The 21,642-nt window shown below is 35.5% G+C and overlaps 1 protein-coding gene and 1 pseudogene across 1 annotated transcript in view; one reads left to right on the forward strand and one right to left on the reverse strand.

Moving 5' to 3' along the window:
- Nucleotides 1-3,821, forward strand: part of LOC136126984 (hypoxia-inducible factor 1-alpha inhibitor-like) — a 32,775-nt gene extending 28,954 nt beyond the window's left edge. The window contains 2 exon segments of the mRNA XM_065882420.1: nucleotides 1,967-3,003; nucleotides 3,744-3,821. Of these exon segments, the coding sequence (XP_065738492.1) occupies nucleotides 1,967-3,003; nucleotides 3,744-3,821 (1,115 nt within the window).
- Nucleotides 3,822-21,265: 17,444 nt separating this feature from the next.
- LOC136127727 (U6 spliceosomal RNA) lies at nucleotides 21,266-21,366 on the reverse strand (annotated as a pseudogene).
- Between the last annotated feature and the right edge of the window lie 276 nt (nucleotides 21,367-21,642).

The following is a 21,642-nucleotide window of genomic DNA, read 5'->3' on the forward strand; positions in this document are numbered from 1 at the left end:
TCATCTCCTACTATTACAACCACGTTAAGCTCCTTATTTTTCCTTTAGCAGACAAACCACCACCTTCTCGGGGCCTTTACATTTTTTATTCCTTCTGCCAGGAAGGCCCTTCTTCAGATTTTATATGTGTTTTACTTTTACCTCCTTCATTCAAGTGTTAACTTTTTAGTGTCTCCTTCACTTGTAATATCACCTTCAGTTGTCATCTTCTAAAAGAGATTTATTTACTTATATTGTTCATATTCTGTTTCCCTCATTAGATCATAAGATCCAAGAGGGAAGGAGATTTTGTTTTGTTCACTATTTTACCCCTTTCTCTTAGAAGAGTGTCTGCCAGTAGTTAATAGTTATTTGTAGTTTTAACACATTAATTCTGAGCTTGTTACTTCTTATGATCTTTCATTTCTTATTTTCTATTTTTCAGTTTTAGAATGTTCATTTGGCCAGTTTTTATAAATTATAATCCTCTTTTAAAATTCTTTCTCTTTTCTTCTACTTTGTCCAATTTTTTTGTAACTTTCTTAAATGTATGGATCATAGTTACTTAAAAGTCCCTGTTGAGTAGTAAGGTAGATAGCTAGGGGGAAGCAGCCGCAAGGCACAAGGATATTAGCTCGGTGCTTTGTGACAGCCTGGAGGGGTGGGATAGGGAGAGTGGGAGGGAGGGAGACGCAAGAGGGAAGACATATGGGAACATATGTATATGTAACACTGATTCACTTTGTTATAAAGCAGAAACTAACACACCATTGTAAAGCAATTATACCCCAATAAAGATGTTCAAAAAAAAAAAAATACAAAAAAAAAGTCCCTGTTGAATGATTCTAATATCTGAATCATCTGTAGGTCTATTTCTATTGCCTATTTTCTTTTTTTTTTTTTTTTAACTTTTCAATCATTTGATTCTGTGGGTTTTGTTTTTGTTTTTGCATATCTCATAACTTTTGGCTTGATGGATGAAACATTTTAGGGACTCTTTTGATGGACATTTCTCTAAAGCATGTTAAGGTTTTTTCATCTGGTACACAGATGGCTAACAGATGACTACAGTCCTGGTCAGACTTAGTTTTAGGCTTTGTCAAGATAGGTCTATTTAAATTTTGCCCTTACATGTAGTACATAGTCCTCACTTCTAGAATATGGCACTTAATCCTAGGACGGCACCCTTCTGAGGTGAAAGCTGAGAAATACTAAAACCTTTGCAAATGCTTCTTTACTTCCATAGGGATTAAACTTTAATTTTTGTTTTCTTGGTGTGGCTACTGAGATTCATTCTTAAGCCTCCCATTTGCTGTTTTATTCTGGGTTATTTGGACTCTCACTCTATAAATAATATAATAGAATTTACATATTATGTATATATATTTATAACATATATTATTTTTATATATTTATGTAGTTTAGGAATCAGTCAGCAGTTGGGAAAGGGGGATTTGAATGTAGAATTTTGGGTTTCTTCTTTGAACTTCCTCACTCTCCAGGCTTTTCCTCTTCAAATGCTAATTCTTTGGGCAGCCCTGAACTCCATCTTCTATTTTTCAGTTATCTTCTGTTCTTTTACTTTGTTTCTGGTCTTTGCTTATGTTAATGAAATACTGTTTTCATTTCAATAACCAGCATAGTAAATTTTATAAGTGGTAGGGTATTTACTCTCATCTCTTTTTCAAAAAGTTTCTTAGAAATTACTACATATTTATTTTTTCCATATGTATTTTAAAATAATCTCTCCAGTTTCTTTTTAAATTTTTGAATTCTTCATGCAGTCACAGTAAATTAAGCTTACCAATTGCTGTTTTATTTTGGGTTACTTGGACCCTCACCCTAAATATAATATATAACATAACATAACATAACATAACATAAATGTAGTTTAAGAGTCTGTCAGCTGTTGGGAAGGGGGGATTTGAATATCACCTTTTGGGTTTTGCAAGCCAAAATTTAATGTTAATATGCATTATGTATTAAGAATGGCTACTGAGGGCGGCGACTGCGGTGGAGGCTGCAGCCTCAGGCTCTGGAGAACCCCAGGAAGAGGCCAAAGCCCCTGGCCCCGCCTGGGATGAGTCCCAACTACTCAGTTATACCTTCCCGACCTGGCCCATCCCGCATCTCAGTCAGAGCAACCCTGGGGCAGAGGAGCTTATTGAGAATGAGGAGCCTGTAGTGCTGACAGACACAAATCTTGTTTTTCCTGCCCTAAAATGGGGCCTTGAATAACTGCAAGAAAATATTGACAACAGAGACTTCTCTGTGTACAGTGCCAGCACCCACAAGTTCTTGCACTATGATGAAAAGAAGATGGCTAATTTCCAGAACTTTAAGCTGAGGTCCAATAGGGAAGAAATGAAATTTCACGAGTTTGTTGAGCAACGGCAGAATATACAGCAGTGAGGAGGTGAAGAGAGGTTGTATCTGCAGCAAACACTCAATGACACTGTGAGCAGGAAGATTGTCATGGACTTCTTGGGTTTCAACTGGAACTGGATTAATAAACAACAGGGAAAGCGTGGCTGGGGGCAGCTGACCTGTAACCTGCTGCTTATTGGCATGGAAGGAAATGTGACACCTGCTCACTATGATGAGCAACAGAACTTCTTTGCTCAGATAAAAGGCTACAAGCGATGCATTTTGTTCCCTCCGGGTCAGTTTGAGTGCCTCTACCCATATCCTGTTCATCATGCATGTGACAGACAGAGCCAGGTGGACTTTGACAATCCTGACTACAAGAGGTTCCTCAATTTCCAGAATGTGGTTGGTTATGAAAGAGTGGTTGGCCCTGGTGATGTTCTTTACATCTCAATGTACTGGTGGCATCACACAGAGTCATTACTAAATGGGGGCATTACCATCACTGTGTACTTCTGGTATAAGGGGGCCCCCATCCCTAAGAGAACTGAATATCCTCTCAAAGCCCATCAGAAAGTGGCCATAATGAGAAACATTGAGAAGATGCTTGGAGAGGCCTTGGGGAACCCACAAGAGATTGTTCCCAGGACTCCCCTGGTGGCGCAGTGGTTGAGAGTCCGCCTGCCAATGCACAGGGGACACGGGTTCGAGCCCTGGTCTGGGAGGATCCTACATGCCACGGAGCAGCTGGGCCTGTGTGCCACAGCTGTTAAGCCTGAGCTCTGGAGCCCGCAAGCCACAGTTGCTGGGCCCACGTGCCACAACTACTGAAGCCCATGTGCCCTAGAGCCTGAATGCTTCAACTACTGAGCCCACGTGCCACAACTACTGAGCATGCATGCTGCAATTACTGAAGCCTGGGCACATGGAGCCCGTGGTCTGCAGCAGGGAAGGCCACCGCAATGAGAGGCCCACACACCGTGGTGAGGAGTGGCCCCCACTCGCTGCAACTAGAGGGGGCCTGCGTAATGTGTCATGTTGGAAATTTAAGTTATGTGAGTTTCTATTAAACACTTTTTTAAAGACATTATTCAAGGATGTTTTGAATAATTTTGCAACCTGAAATTTACAAAGTATTTTACTGATTTAGAGAGAAAAGATTATTCACAGTCACATAAATATTTAATTTCTTCCTTTTCTTTCTCAGTCATAGCATATGCAATTTTATTGTCAATATTTCAAAACGTTGCAAATTTCCTACACATCCCTAATTCATGATAGTCCATTTAAGAATTAGTAGGCACGCATGGCTACTTTTTTCCTGAGAAAATTTTATAATTATACATGTTGGTTCTGCTTGAAATGATAGAATTTCCATGTATTCTTGTTCTTAACAGAAGAAGAGAATTGAGGGGCAGTCAGAGAGGAAGAATAAGAGGGGCTGTGGAAAACACCCTTTGTGTAAAGTAAAGTAAAATGGGGTGAGGTCACCATCAAAGAATCTTTCCTCCTTAAGAGAGTTCATGCTCTTAGAAGTTGTTTGTACCTCAGGTTATCATCTCTATCTTTCACTTGTCCAAATCTTTTTATAGAAGGTCATTTCTAGAATACCTTAAGTTAGGTAGTTAAATAGTATGGAACTTTCTGGAAGAAATATGTATAACTTCTGAGATAAACTGAAGATAACAATTGGTCAGTGAGCACCAGGATTGTAAAAACAGACTATGTCGCTAAAATCATATGCTTTTGAAAAATATTTCAGTCTTTCTCTACACTGTGGAAAGTGTATAGCCTTTGAAATCAGAGAGACCTAGATTCATTGTCACAGATCTGCAGTTACAACACTTAAACTCCTTGAGGTTCAGTTGCTGGAATTTTAAGACGAAGGTAATAATACTTACCTTGCAAAAGGAACGTGGAAACTAGAAAAAAAACATATGAAAAGTTCTTTGTATAGTATGGGGCTATAGTACTCTGTAGGTACTCTGTAAATGGTAATCAATTACTGTGATAGCATTTTTGCTGGTAATAATAATAAGATATTTTTAATATGTATAGTTTACAGACTAGAAAATGTACAGACTTTTAACTTTTTAAGTATTTATATTACTCATCTAGCTACTATTTGCTTATACGCATTAGTATTCGTCCTGGAGACTGTCCTGGCATAGTAGATTATTGACGATAGTGCTTCCTGTTCTACTTTTTGTCTGGAAGCAAGATTAATTTATATGGTGATTAATTTGGAGGGCTGCTCACCTTACTCCTCTGCCTTTGTCATAGATCTCATTTGTTTGTAATCCATTTTTCTTAACCTTTATATACCCAAGGAGATGGCACATGAATACATTACCTACTTGCTTCATACTTTCATTCATAAGACAAACAGCTAATGGATAGAATGTTAAAAAAAAAAAAGATAAATTATGACTTCTTTTGGTATCAAAACAGTTTCTTTCAAACTTGGAAAGATTAGTTTTGTGAAAATTCTTACCGCTGATATCATGTGTATATAAATGAAAATATGGATGCAATGTATATTCATGGCTCATTAAATAAGTATGTATGAAACTAGGAGGAAGCATAGCATAAAAAGTATTTTTCCCTGAATAAATTGTATATATAAATTTAAGGTAAAGAGAGGTCCTCTCAGAATGAATGTATATTTTTTTCTAGCTCAGACCTACTACTTAGCTTGTCTAAGTTCTGGGATGCATTCCTATCATGATACCTTTCAACCCTGAAATCTATGATTGTAAAACTGTTGAAATTATTTTTTAAAGAGTAATCTTATTATATGAGTTAACAAACAGTTGCCCTTGAGTGGTAGGGCAAGGATGTGGTATTACAATAACTGATATCTTGAGAGGCTAACATATTTCATAGTGGGAATGTCTGTAGCTCAATAACGACCATGATTCTGAGCTTTTAAAATAACATTAGAACATCACAATTTTTTCTAAGTCATCCAGTTGTCCAGTGAATAATTATCAACCATTCTCAGAATTAGTGTATTTCTCCCTATTTTTGTCACTGAAGTTTTATTACTAGATGGAATGACAAAAGACCATTCAGGGAAGCGGAAGAGTTACCTGATGGTAATTAAGAAGAAAGAATAAGAGTAAGGAAAGTAAGAAGGAAGAGAGCGAGGGAGAAAGACAAAGATGAAGGAAGGAAGGGAGGGAGGGAGGGAGGGAGGGAGGGAGGGAGGAAGGAAAAAAGTAAAAAATGGAAAGAGGTAAAAAAAAAGAATAAAGGAAGGAAAAATATTAACAACCATTCTTTACTATGTCTCAGTCTAAGGGTTAACACCTGACATTGGATCCTCACAGCATTCTGAGTTAGGAATTTCCACCATTTTATAGATGCATACCTGTGTGGTGTCCATAGAAGGAATGTTTGATCCAAGGGGTCAAAGATACACTGAGCATGAAGTTATGCCAAAGCCTTCACACCTTGTTTCTTCACTGGTTTGTGTTTTGGGCTGTATTTCCTGTCTTTGCTGGTTAACCATCATGAGCACACTCTGTGGTCTAATTTTAGCCACAAGGGTTCAATGTTACTGTTAACTACAGAGAGCTAGGCAATTAGGTAATTTTGTTTCTCTTGTGGCAGCCTGTCAGGGTAGTGCTGATAAAGCCACTCTAGCTGGAGGTCACTCACTCACCAAGGGCTCCAATCATTTATCTTGTTGTGTACAAGCTACTTTAACTGAAAACACAAAAACAAAGAACCAGAGTACCATGGTGTGTGAGACTGGCTCAGGACCTAGACTGACTGGGTTTTAATCTCAATTCTGCTACTTTTACTGGATGGGATATCCTTTGGGAAATGGCTTAACCTTTCTATACCTCAGGTTTTCTCTTCTCTAAAATAAGGATCATAATAATATTTATATCACAGAGTGCTTCTAAGTATTCAAGGAGTTAATATGTAAAAATGTCCAGGCACATAACAAATGGTTTATAATTATTGCTGTTATTATTGCTTTTATTATTATCCATGAAGTTAATTCTAGCTTTGAATTCAGTAATTCTAGATGATGTCCCATCCATACACTTGCTACTGCCTTCCTGAACCTTCCCTGAATTCTAAGCACATCCACCCCCTTGTTCTTGCAGGAGGTCACTGTCTTTGTGTGTTGCTGCTCCTTATGCTGAGAATTAATTCCTAAATCATATTCAGCTCAGTAGAAGTCTTCTCCATATAGTTAGCTATGTCCTCCACCCCACCCCAAAGAAGGCAGATTAGTCACTCCTATACATCCCTATCATGACTCATCGTTGTATACATTGTAAATACTGTCAACATCCCTCCACCACTGGCCCCTTCTCATATATGCATCTGAAAGCTCTTTGAGGACAGGAACTACATCTGGCTCTTTCTGCCTTCTGGGCACATATCACAGTGCTTGGTACACAGAGGGCTGGCAGTAAATGTCAAAAGAGTAAATGAGCTTACCACTTGGAGGGCAGCAATCCAGGAGAGATAAAGTGAATAAAGCCTAGGTACCCAGGGAAAGTAGGTATGCAGCCATGGCAAAGGTTCATGAGAACAGTTATTGGCCTATTCAGCTATCTGTCATCTAGCTATCTGATAAAACTAAAACTTTTTAAGTGCCTTATCCAAAATAAACTAGTAGGCACTTTACATTTGACATCTCATTTAATATTCACAACAAGTTCATGCAATATATACTATTATTAGTCCCATTTTATTGATGAAGAAAGAGGCTCAGAGAATTAAGTAACACAGCTATGACTTGCTAAAGCTAGGATTAGAGCCCCAGTCTCTGTGACTTCAAACTCTATGCTCCATGTTCTAAATTGATCCTATATACATACTGCCTTTCAAATTGATAGATAGAGATTTTTTTATAAAAATATTTTATCTTGTTCAAACAAAGAGTTGAAATGTCTCCCAATAGTCGACTCTCTTTTATAGCCCAGAATAGTCCATCCATCTCATTATTTCTGGGGCAGAATACAGGATTTTAGGTGGGAAAAGTTCGGAGAAATATGATTCTCTCTTTCCTCTCAGTTTTTAAAAAATCTTGACCACAGTTCAATATTTGCATATTGCTTTTTAATATCCTCTTTTATTAAAAAAATTTAACAGATATCTCTAAACTCAGGAAGAAAAGCACATTTAAACTTTTAAAAATTGGGACAACTCCATTTGGTTTAAAAATGCCTTGAAAAACAAATTAATTTGAAGACACAAATTGACAACTGCCATCAACTCCTTTGAGAGTCATGTTGGAATGGGCAGATTGTCATCCTCTAAATCCTTAGCAGTTGGGTTAAGATGGAAGCCCTGTCTCACTTGACCACCCTTTTTTTTCTTTCTTTCTTCTTCTTTTTTTTAATGGCTGAGAATCAATCCAAATGCTGGGCAACCAGAACTGTATCTTCTAAGATACTCAGTTTGACATCTTATTCTGTGCAAATGAGTATAAGGTGGTGAACAATGTGAACGGATATCTTAGTTTGAATATTTTCCAAAAGTAGAATTTATGAGGCTATTGAAATCCTGCTAGACAGGAATTATTGCCTATGTATTTCCAAGCTGAGCAATTTGAGATAGATTAGAATGAAACCTCTGTGATCAGAGCTGCTAACAAGGAGGCTTCTTACCAATAAGCAATATATATGTATGTATGTATGTATATATATATATATATATATATATATTTTTTTTTTTTTTTTTTTTTTTTTTCGGTACGCGGGCCTCTCACTGTTGTGGCCTCTCCCGTTGCGGAGCACAGGGTCCGGACGCGCAGGCTCAACGGCCATGGCTCATGGGCCCAGCCGCTCTGCGGCATGTGGGATCTTCCCGGACCGGGGCACGAACCCGTGTCCCCTGCATTGGCAGGCGGACTCTCAACCACTGCCCCACCAGGGAAGCCCGCAATAAGCTATATATTATGGTAGTCTTGGTGGGGAGGCTGTGGCATCCAGTTCTTTCTGGCATAATAGGAAGTGGATCCAGCATTTTTATTCCAAATTACCACTCCTCACCAAAGTAGGGTACCATGCAAATGCTATCAACTTTTTACTCATTTCACTTCGGAAATCAATGTTGAGAGAAAGGACTTATCTTCAACTGCCAGGTAAAGAAGAGTGGGAAATAGAGGTGAAATTCAGGTCATCATGGTGAATTAGGAATCTGGGCTTCTGGATGCCCAGTATTTATCATTTTACACCCTTCAGTGTAGTCTCTGATGTGAAATGCTGATGACTTCAGCATTGGAGAATCTCTGAGCCTTCTACATAGCTTGTGAAATTACAGCTCGCTTCTCTGGGAAGTAGACAGGGGTTTCTGAGCTTGGGCATTTACCTTTTGGGATCAATAAATGTCCCCGTTCATTCCTCTCTTTATTGAAGAAAGATCTTGCAAGAGATCATGGTAATATTCTCCAGTTATATTTCTCTCACAATTCATGAAGAACAAAAAACAACAATAAAAAAACCCTACATTTAGCCTATAGAAAAATCATTTCATTAAAACCCTCTTTTGAGATACCCTATTTCTCATCTTCAAATGTAAGATATTTCTTAATATATGAGCACTCACTGTTTTCTCAGTTTTCTGTGAAATTATTCATCTATATATTACTACACTCTCATACAAACTTATGTTTGTTTTTGGTAGTGATGGTTTATTGCTTTTGCTTTTCTTTTTTTCATTTCTTCTTTTGTTTTAATTTCAATGTTTAGCTTTGCTTTACTTGCTGATGTTAGTGACATATTCTATGATTTCAGGTATAGTACACTGAGCTTTACTGAAAACAACTCCATATCAAACTGACCCTCTTAGAGAAGGTAAGCACAACTCATGGGTTTAATCATTGCATTCCATAAAAGGAGATGTCACTTAACCAGCTTTCCTCTCAGTGCCAAGAAATTAGCTCAAAGTATTTCTATTCAGATAAGTGAACATGCTTGTCATAGCTTACTTATGCCTGTTAAATCTTTCTATGAAATATTTTACAGGAAAATATGTAAATATTTTGACTGCTTATGCCATTCTTTTCAGGCTGCTTTGCAGATTACACATGAATCTCTATGTGAAACAGGAAGGAAAACCAAGCAGAAATTTCTTAATGTAGCATTTTTCATTAATGAAGACAGAAAGGCTAAAGGAAAAAAATTTTTTAAATGGAGTCTTAATGTAAATAGCCAAGAAGAGTAATATATACTCTATGAATTGGCCCCAAAGTGATACCAGCGCGATGGAAATACATTATGAGTTTCCAGGACAGCATGTCCTCTTACCTTTTCTTACTGACAGCAGATAAGTAAACCAGGGCTTAGGAGTATAGTATTTGCCAAAAATACATTAACGCAGACTTTGTATGTAGCAAGAGTTTTATGAGTTTGCTACATCTTACATGAACAAAGGTCTATAAACCAGCCTTTAATCTTAGAAACACATGTTCTTTACAGCCTATAGTTAACAAATGTGATATATTATGAACATAGATAGGGTAGAGAAAAGTAAGGGAATTTTTCCCAGGCAGTTCTCTTTAAATGTAGAAAGTCTTTGTTTCATTTCAGTTATTTAATTTTTGCTTTTTTTCATGATTATTTTTGAAAGAATAAGATGATGTTGATGAAACTTGAAGATCAACACCATGGAATAATTGTGCTGTTTCCACCTCTGAGATGACATGGTTGTAGATGTTTTTAATTGTCAAATGACCATATTTTCCATCTTTTTCAATGGAACACATTTTATTTAATTTTGGAGGTTATATGGGTAAATGTATGACTTGACTGAGGAAAGTATTAGGAAAGCTAATACTTCCTCATGACTGTGGAGCTGAGTAAAACATCATTCAGAGTCCCTGGTTTGAAGCAACAAAAACCATCTCTGGCCTTAGCCAAAAGGAGATGCATTGGACAAATAGCAGGGATGCCCATAATTGACAATTGGCTGGTAGCCTTAGGCTTAGAAAATGGAGCTTTGCAGGCCAGGCTGCAGGAAGCATAGTCAAAGTCATACCACAGCAACTCTGTGATTCATGGGTTCTTGTGATGGTTGGAATCATCTGTTTTCTCCTACATTTCCTCATTTTTTGCACTATCCATCCAAGATTTAGAGTTCAAGAACAAAGGCCAGATCAACAAAGCCTAACTCATTGCCTTCTTCTGTGGTACAGCCAGGAGTGGTAGAGGAAGGTCCCAGCTACTGTGGTTTGAGAGAGGAACAGCCATAGGAAGCAAGCACTGGGTATTGTCTTCCAACTATGTTGGCACACAGTGAGGAACTGATAAAAATAGTGGGAAGTGGATTATGGTCAGCTGAAGAATGACAAATGTCCAAATAAATATTGGCTTTGAAGTCATGATGGGTTCTTAGATTGGACTTTTTTATCATTGAATACTGTGAGACCTTGGATAAGTCCCTTTTGCTGCCTGTTCCTCAGTCTTTAAAATGGCAAGTTTGATTTAGAGCAAGATAAGTTCCATTGTCTTTATGCTAGTTTCGGTAGCAGACATCATTAATCAATCACTGTATTCTTTTCTCCTGAGACCAGACTGGACCTCAGAATCCTTCTCAATACAGTGTTTTGGCAGCAACTACTAAATTGAGTCAACAAATGAGATAAACCTTTCAAATATCTCTGAACTAGAGGTTAATTACATTTTCTTAAAGTGTTAATGTTCTTTGAAGTTCCGGGACTGAAAAGTATTGTTAGTGGAATTATTTTAGAAAATTAGAAAGAACCTAGACCAGATGGGAATAGACTCATAAAGCAGCAAATCCAGTAAAATCTGAATGAAGTGAAAGAAAATATTTTCAAATTTGACTGGCTTTCATTATGAATGTTGAGATGTAGAAGGATCTCTTTGTTTCATTGTAGAATGTGCTGATCACCCTCTGTCATCAATCCAAGAAAGTCCTGAGCTCATAAAGACTATTCTTTGAACAACAGCAAAACATGATATCAGTCTGAGGTTTAAAACTGTGAATTATATTATAGAGGGTAAATGAATATAACATTATATTATTAATGGTAAAGAAATTACCATTAACCATGAATTATTTTGTTAACGGTAAAGGAACTACTATTTAAGTAGTCTTTTAAAATTTATAAAATACAGGATCCTAAATGGGTCAAAAATCTAAATTCATTAGGGTATGTTACTAAACCTAATAGCAGTTTCAGCTGTTGTGACCAAATAAACATATTTCTTTAGTACTGTTTTGTTTTTCTATTTTATTAGTGAGACTTTGTATTTAGAGCTTTCTTTAACATCTCAAGCCTAAACTAGATGGATTCACAATGTAGGGCAAGTGACACCAGATGGAAAGACTACAGTCCAGGAGTTGCTAGGCTCCAACTAGCTAACAGCATCTCTTCTCTACCCAGGAGATTTCCATTGTCTTCCATTGGGCTATGTTTGTACTCATTTACACATCAAAGTTTGTTTTTGGAACGATGATGACTTGTTAAATGTCCTTGAATCACGGCAGGAAAATATCTTTCTAATTCTAGAGTAATTTCCAGTACCAAGAAACCATAAAAAGTCTTCTAAAACAACTTTTGGACACTGGCTTTCTGTAGGGTACCTAGAACGAGGTCAGTTTCACAAGCCATCCTTCCTCTGTTGTTCCTATGGTAGATTGCCAAAGGACCCCCAATTTTTCTCCTTCCTGTATGCATGCCTTTAACAATTCAACTGTTATCAAGAGAGGTGGAGTCTGTTTCTCTACCCCTTGCTTCTGGGTTGGCCACATGTCTTGCTTTGGCCAAAGGGTTCTTAGCAAATGTGATGCAAGCAGAGTCTTGAAAAGTGCTTTCACTTTGGAGTTTATCTTCTTGCTATTTTGGGGAGCACTGAGCCCACCACCACATGAATTAGCTTGTGTTAGCCTTTTGGATGATGAAAGAAGCATGACCAAGTTATCTCCATCACTGTAGTTAACATGGATTCAATCATCAGTCATGTCAGTGAGGCCATCCAACACCATTCAGCCCCATCTGAACTGGCCCACTATGAATTGCCCAATTAACTCTCAGAATCATGACAGATAACAAATCTTTGTTGTTTTAAGACATTAAGTCTTGGACTGGATTTTTAAATGGCAAAATATGTCCCAGTAGTTGCATCATCATTCACCCGGTATTGGTTTGCTTACCCTCAAAGGGTAATCTATAGAAACTCCTCAGATTTACCCCACTCATTGTCAATGAATTGAATGAACCTTTAGATTCACTGGGAAAGACTACTAACACCCTTTCCATGGTTGTTAAAATAAAACTGACTTTGGACTTTCTGGTTTTCATTATTTTAGATTCAGGAATTATTTTTTTTTTAATGAAAACATCAGATGTTGACATTCTTTTTTTAGATCTAGCAATGATACAGGTGTTAAACACTTAACATATATAGTGAAAACTTCATAACATCAGTGAATTTCAAACTTGCAAAAGAAATAATTTCTCAACTGTTCAGGGTTAATCTGCCACATGGATTTGATATGGCATTGAAGAATAAAAAAATGCAAAAGAGACCAAAATTGTCTAAGAGAAGGAAGGAACCTCATAACATTTAAGCTACACAATATCTTCCTGATGGGAGCTAAAGGTCAATTTACTTTTAGAATTTATAAAGTTCTTTGTTTGAGACATTTTGCTCTAAATCCTACCATTCTCAGCTTTATCTTATACTACATCCCAGGGCCAATAGATTAATGTCTTCTCTCCTCCACCTTCAGGCTATTTCTAACAACTCATCGTCTGTTATTCCTGGGAATTGTCCTCACATACAGAGTTCTCTCCAGGATTTTCATCTGTTTGACTGTGTTACCTGGACCCCTTTCAAAGTTAGTTAGTTTATATATGTACATACACATGCATGTATTTATGTCATACTGCTCTGCTGTTTCTCCTTTATGCCTTCGAAAGGGTTTTCTGGTGGAAAATTGGCCAGAGACATGTTTGGGAAGAATGGCAAAGCATGGTAATCTATGGTCAGAAAGATCGTGCCTAATTATATATCATATCTGTACTTATAAAAATTCTTCTTTGTTTTTATCATCATATTTCAGTCATGTGATAGTGCTTTGGGGTACATAAATGTGCAATTTATTCAGTTCTGGAGTTCTTTGGTCTGGTATTGTGATGTCAATTATTTCAATTTCCGCATCTTAGGAACTGTGGAGAAGTTGACAGAAAGTGCTAGTTTCATGACTAGGCATAAAGCAGTACTGGTGTGGCATTCTTTAGAAGCAAATATCCAGATTCAACATAGAACCAGTGTTCCCTGCAAGGGTGGGAATAGGGTCACAATGGCTCCTACGGTAGCTTGTTTTGAATAGTTACTGGTAAGAATTCTCCATAGATTGAAAAATTTAAACTATCAAGAATAAGACTCAGGCAAATGTCTCATCATTTTTAGTTCAACACCCCTTGGATATGATACATAACATGTAGTGTTTTCTTTAGAAGTCAGTAGACTCTGTGAATCCCTTTATTCTGGGCAATTCAGTTCAAATTCTCTCCAAACTTTTCCTTCCAAAATAAATGTACCTAGCATTTACTGAAAGTGCTACTGGCTAACTCTGGGCAACGTCTTATGAAATCCATTGACTTCTGAAATAGAGGTGGCAGGAAACAGAGATGTCTCAAGGGAATATATTGTCTTAACTCTTTCTCAGTTGGGACTGCTTGTATCAATAGGGGAAAGGAGTAAGAGAAGGATATTCTGTTTTAACTGTGGATAAAGCGAATTTTGACCTGTAATTAGTAAGTTACAGGTTAAAATTCCTGTAAAATTCCAATTTCCCTTCTGCTTCTCAGAGGGAAGGCATCTGGAACTTTGGAATGAGATTCCAGCTGACTATAATGAGCTGATAGGATGTGTGAGAAGAATAACTCTTTTCTGCCCATTGCTAAGAAGACACTCCAAACCTGGGTTCTAGTGATGAATGCTCTCTTTTCAGTGTCCAGTAAAAACTGGTTAAAGAATCAAACAAGAGTCTTGACTGTGCCTGGTGTGGTAGCTCAGAATCGATTTCTCCTCTTCCCTAACTCTTTCACCAGTCAATGGGAACAGCCTTGGATTTCAACATGATTTGTAACCTTCAGTGGGATGTTTGCTTATAGGTATCCCTAACTGTATACAGTCAAAATCAGACTTATGTTATCTTTAAGCCTCTCCAGTGTTTGTGTGGGAATTTTGAGGACATGAGCTGCCCTCAAGGAACCTTCCAGCCAGGGCCAAAGTTTAGAATTACCTCCTCCCCACCGAACTTTCTTATAGGCAATCATTCTATTTCAGTAACTCCTAAAATTATAACAATACCAAAAGTGTATTGGTGATTCCATTTACTTTTTTCCACGTGTATTTACTGAGTATCTTGTGTAGTATATGCAAAGCACTGTGCTGGTGCAGCTGAGGGTTCAAAAGGAATAAGACCAAAGCTTTAACCTTAAAGTGGAATCAGGTGAAGATATGGAGTAGAACCATCTTTTAGCTCTCCAGGAGGGTCTAGTTATTGATTAAGTGGGAATATGGTATTTGCTAACCTTGAGGATCCAAACTAACTCATCTTAAGTATAGACCACTTCTCAGTCTTGCCTGTTGGCATGATGCATTCATTCAAAACACAGTTGTTTTCTTGAGCATCTGTCATCATTCATTCAATTATTTGTTCATTTAAGAAAGTTTAGTGGGTGTCTATTATGTGCCAGACATTGTACTAGTCTCTGGGGAGAGAACAATGAGCAAAATGGAGAAAAATCCCTGCCCTATGGAGTTTTCATAACAGTGAGAGAAGACAGATGATAAAATGAAGAAGTTAAAATACATTAAGTTAAATGAAAAAAAAAAAACTATGGAGAAAAATAAGGCAAGAAAGTGGGTTATTTGTGTGTGTGTGTGTGTGTGTGTGTGTGTGTGTGTGTGTGTGTTAGGAGCAGCAGTTTGAAATAGAATAGTGACAGACAGTTGTGTTAGATTTTGGAGAAAGAGTAATAAATGAGACACGTACTCATAGATCTTAGACTGGTGGAGACAAAAGATGATTATACAGGTAATTATATTAAATTGTGATGTTAGGATAAGAGGTATATGTAATGCTATGGATGAGGACACAGGAAAAGGAGACTTTGAATAGTCTAGAGGGATCAGGAATGGTTTCATGGGTGAATTGACGTTAACATTGAAACCAAACTATAATATAAGCCAGAGGAGAAATGAAGTGGGTTGAGGGTCAGCACAGGAAAAAATAAGTTCAAAGATTCAGAAGGAAGTGAGAACATGGTACATTCAAGGAAGTGAAAGTTTAAAATGGCTAAAGTATGGATTGGAAGAAGGAGAGTAATGTGAAATGAGTCTCCAGAGTAAGCACTAGTAATGTCACAAGAGCACTGAATGCCATGTTAAGAAATATGGACTTTATCCTAACAACAAACAGAAACCATTAAAAGAATTTAAAGTGTTGGAAAAGACTTGAGGTTGATCCCCAGGGGCCTGAAGGGAGGCCGGATGGAGCTCTGTTCATTCAGAATCTTGATCCTGAATGGCCCCTTAACTCTGTTCTTTGATTCAACTAATTACCTTGCCTTTCCTAATAATAAGGTACATTTATTTGTGACTCACCCACTCACTCATTCATTTACTCTCCAACAGATATATAATATTGGTAACATATTCTGGTCATGTCCAAATAAATCCTTTTAATTCAAATATCTGATAAGATTTGTTTCTCTTAGAACCCAAATAATTAGAGGCCAGCTAAAAATTCGGGGTAAACAGTACCAAGTTCAAGACTGCAATTTTGATTTTAATTTTAACTCACTTGAGCTTTTTATTGCATTTGAACTGCTTTGGTTGACATTTACAAAATACAACAAGAAGTTAATTATTTCATAACTAACTCCCTCAGCATAATATATGTTGTTATCCAAAAATATAATATACGTGTGTCATTCTCAAGAACATTCCATAACATAGACATGAACTTTTATAGTTGGAAAGGTCCACAGGGATCAAAATTATTATACAGATGAGGAAACTGCCACCTTCAGAGAGAATATCACTTAATTTATATTATATACAAGCCTTACTTATAGTATTATTACTTTTACTTTATATATTTTATGTGTTTTAATAAATTGTTTTTTAAAATTGTTAATTCATAAATATGGTGTAAAAATCCAAAAGTTGTAAAAGGGTCTACAGTTAAGTCTCTCTTCCACCTCTTTTGCTAGGCCACACTGTTTCCCTCCCCTGATGCTATTTTTATGTAATCTGTCAAGATACATCTTACATATATGCAAATATATATTACATATGTGTGTACACATTGTGAGACATAAATGTTAGCATTATCTACATATTTTACCTTGCCTTGCTTTATCATTGAACAATATATTTTTGAGATTATTTCATATGGATATATATAGAGAGAAATGCCTCATTCTTTTTATTAGCCATATAATATTCCATTGCATGGATGTGCCCTCATTAAATTAATTAATTCACTGTCTAAGGGATTTTATTTTTTTCCAAACATTTTCATGATAAAAATATTTCAATAAATATAATTTATACAATATCATTTTTACCATGTGGGATTCTATCTAAAGGATATTCCTAAACATCGAAGTACTGATTTAAAGAGTATGTAAATCTTGAAATTTTTAATAAATATTGACAATTTATCTATATAATGCTATATATTTCCATTAACAGTTAATAAGAGTACTGTTTTTCCCATGCTCTTTTCAACACAATGCCTTACTGAACTTTTTCATTTTTGCCAAAGATCAAAATGGTAATTCATTATTATTTTAATTTACACTTCTCTTTGTAAGGGTAAAGATGAGCATTTTTTCATATGTTTAAGATTTATTCATTTATCATTTTCTGTGGACTCTTAATAGCATTTGACTACTTTTTCCATTGTTATTATGTTTTATATTGATTTGTGGATATTATTTACATATAAATAATTGAAACTTTTGTGATATGAGTTGCAATTTTTTCCCAGTTTGCAGTTTACTGTCTAATTTTGTTTAAGGTATTTGTTTTACTATGCAAATTTTTTAAAGTGTAGGTAAACTTACCACCCTTTTCTTAAATCACCTCTTAGTTTATGTATTTTACATAGAAAGGCCTTTCCCACTGAGATTATTTTTAAAAACCCTATGTTTTATTCTAGAGAATTTATGGATTAATATTTTAAATTAAAATATTTTGTATAAAGATATAATTTCTATAATAATTGATATACAAATCCAGTCTATTTTCTTCCATATTGTCCCAACATTAATTTTTAATAATCCAGTCTTTAATATATCCCCTTATTTGAAGGGCCAACTTTATCTAAATTAAATTTCTAAAAATGTTTGCATCTATATTTGGACTTTCTATTATAATTCCATTGATTTGTGTGTCTATTCATGTACCATTATTGTTCTATTTCAATTATTGTAGATCTAAAATATGTTCATGGCTGGTAGGTCTAATCCCTCATCATTGGTCTTCATTTCCAGAGTTATTTTTGACAAAATCAGTTGGCTTATTTTTTCATGTGAATTTGGAATCTATATAGCTCCAAAAACTCTTGGGAACTTTTAAGGTGACTTAATAATATATAAAGATTTATTTAAAGAGAATTAGCTTCATTTTGAAGTTGAATCTTTCTGGGCAAGAGAAGAGGATGTTTTTGCATTTTTTGAGTCTTCCTTTGTGTAAAACAGCCCATAGACTGATACTGGTCTCTAGTAAGATAAGAATAAAAATTAAAAGCAAACATTTAGAAACTTTTAGAGCAATTTGACACGTTTGTGACATCCATTGTTGTTGTGACACTCTTTTAGCAATTCATTTTTATTGTGTTGTTTAAAATTATCTAACCATGATAAAGTGAAAATAAAAGATTGGCCTTTCACCAGTACAGTTTGAGAAGCATTGCTACAAAACATGATAGCAGTTTCTGTGGTTATTATTATTATTTTTTGAGGATAGCTTAACTTGATTATGTGTGCATATATATATATATATATATATATATATATATATACACACACATAGATATGCTGATACATGTTTACATAAACATAATCATATGCATGCTCCTTGTAGATTTAAAAAAATTTTTTTCTATTTGCCTTCCTTCTTCCCCCTTTTTTCTCCCCTATTCCACAGCGTCTCTCCATCCTAAATAACCCATATCAACAACCCATTATGTATTCTTCCATATTTTACCTAGAAAAATGTTAAATAATAGTGGGCAAAAATTTCTCCCTGAACCTTAAGGAGAATACTGGTAGAGCTGCATCAGTAAATATGATCTTTATTTTGTCAGATATGCATTTTTATAATGTTAACAAGGTATTCTTCTATTCCTTCTTTATCAAATTTTTAAAAAGAATATATTTTAAGGGCTTCCCTGGTGGCGCAGTAGTTGAGAGTCTGCCTGCCGATGCAGGGGACACGGGTTCGTGCCCTGGTCCAGGAAGATCCCACGTGCGCGGAGTGGCTGGGCCCGTGGGCCATGGCCACTGAGCCTGCGCCTCCGGAGCCTGTGCTCTGCAGTGGGAGAGGCCACAACAGTGAGAGGCCCGCGTACTGCAAAAAAAAAAGCATATATTTTTTAAAACATTATCAAATATATTGTTAGCATCTGTCATGATGTTTTGTGATATTCTTTTTGAGTGTATCAATCCCATGTCGTGGATTATGGTGTATTAATCTTTTTTCCCCCAGCTTTATTGAGCTATTATTGACACATAACAATGTTTAAGTTTAAGGTGTACAATGTGATGATTTGATACACATATATATTGCAAAATAAATACCACAATAAGTTTAGTTAACACAACCTTCACCTCACATAATTACCATGTTTTTGTTGTTTTTATGGTAAGAACATTTAAGATTTACTGTCTCAGCAATTTTCAAGTATATAGTATGGCATTGTTAACTACAGTCATTGTGTTGTACATTAAATCCCCAGAACTTATTCCTCTTATAACTGGAAGTTTGTACCCTTTGACCAAGATCTCATTTTCCCTGCCCCTAGCCCCGGGAATTGACCAATCTATTTTCTGTTCTTATGAGTGTGGCTTTTTTAGATTCTATATAAAAGTGATATTATACAGTATTTATCTTTCTCTGTCTGACTTATTTCATGTAACATAGTGCCCTCAAGTTTATCCAGGTCACAAAGGGCAGGATTTCCTTTTGTTTTATGGTTGAATAATATTTCATTGTGTGTGTATATAAAATTATTATATATATAGTATTTATATCACATATACATGTCCAAATGTATTTTATATATTTTAAATTAATTTATGTATTATATGTATACATATATATAATGTAGACATATATTATTGACATATATTGACATTCCCCTGTCAATGTTTTGCCTTTAGCTTTGTTCTTTCTCAAGATTGTTTCAGCTATTCAGGGTCTTTTGTGGTTTTATATAAATTGTAGTATTGTTTTTTCTATATCTGTGAAAAATGCCATTGGAATTTTCATAGGGATTATTGAATCTATAGATGGCTTTGGTGTAGGTAATATGGACATTTTAACAATATTAACTCTTCTGATCCATGCTCATGGAATATCTTTCCATTTATTTGTGTTTTCTTTAATTTCTTTCATCAGTGTTTTATAGTTTTTGATATGTAGATCTTTCACCTTCTTGGTTAAATTTACTCCTAAATATTTTCTTATTTTTGATGCTATTGTAAATGAATGGTTTTCTTTATTTCTTTTTCAGATAGTTCATTGTTGGTGTGTAGAAATGATGCTGATTTTTGTATGTTGATTTTGTATTCTGCAACTTTACTGAATCTAAAACATTTTTTGAGGAATCTTTAGCATTTTCTATATATACGATCATTTCAACTGCAAACAGACACTTTCATTCTTCCTTTCTGATTTGGATGTGTTTCATTTCTTTTTCTTACATAATTGTTTCGGCTAGGACTTCTGGTACTAGGAGTAGTACATTGAATAGGAGTAGGGATAGTGGGCACCCTTCTCTTGTTCCTGATCTTAGAGAAAAGGCTTTCAACCTTTCACTGTTGATATGATGCTTGTCATATATCAATTCAGTCATTCTATGCCTTTTGATTGAAGAGTTTAATCCATTTACATTTAAAGTAATTACTGATAGATAAGGACTTACTAATGCCATTTTAGTAGTTGTTCTCTGGCTGTTTTGTAATTCCTTTCTCTCATTTTTCCTCCCTTCATGTCTTTCTTTGTGAACTGATGATTTTCCTTACTGGTATGCTTTGATTCTCCTCTCTTTATCTTATGTGCAACTACTATAGGTTTTTGCTTTATGGTTTACCTTACATTAAAAATCTTATAGATATGTTTATTTTAAGCTGATAATAGCTTAACATTGATTGCATACAAAAACTCTTCTCTTTTACTCTTCCCTCTCCCTTTTTTATGTTTTTAATGTTACAATTTACATCTTTTTATATTACATATCCATTAACAAATTATTGTAACTATATTTATTTTTAATACTCTATCCTTTAACCTTTATGCTACAGTTAAGTGATTAACACACCACCATATTAGAGTATTAGAATATTCTTAATTTGTTTATATACTTACTTTTAACAGTGTGTTTTATATTTTCATATGTTTTCATGTTACTAATTAGTGTCTTTCATTTCAGCTTGAACAACTCCTTTTAACATTTCTTGTAAGGTGGGTCCAGTGTTGAATTCCCTCATCTTTTGTTTGTCTGAGAAAGTCTTTATCTGTCCTTCATTTCTGAAAAACAGCTTTTCTGGTAAAGTATTCTTAGTTGGCAGTCATTTTCTTTCAGCACTTTGAAGGCATCATCACACCTTCCCCAGGCCTGCAAAGTTTCTGTTGAGGGATTTGCTGATACACTTATGGGAGTTCTCTTGTAAAAGAAAAATATGGAATGCTTCATGAATTTCCATGTCATCCTTGTGCAGTGACCATGCTAATCTCTGTATGTTTCCCATTTTAGTATACGTGCTGCCAAAGGGACCCTATGTTAATTTTTTAATGTTCTGTTGGATTCTGTTTGTCAGTATTTTATTTAATTTTATTTTATTTATTTATTTTATTTTACATTGACATTCACAGATGAAATTTCCTTGTAGTTGTTTGTGTGTGTGTGTGTGTGTGGTCTTGATATTAATGTTATGTTAGTTTTATTAAAAAATTGAAAATGTATCGCTTCTTTCTCTGTGTTCTGGAAATGACTTTGCCATTAATTGTTCTTTAAATAATTGGTAGAAATCTTCCTTGCAACTTTTAGTCC

The sequence above is a fragment of the Phocoena phocoena genome, chromosome 8, assembly GCF_963924675.1.
Source record: "Phocoena phocoena chromosome 8, mPhoPho1.1, whole genome shotgun sequence".
In the NCBI taxonomy this organism is placed as follows: Eukaryota; Metazoa; Chordata; class Mammalia; order Artiodactyla; family Phocoenidae; genus Phocoena; species Phocoena phocoena.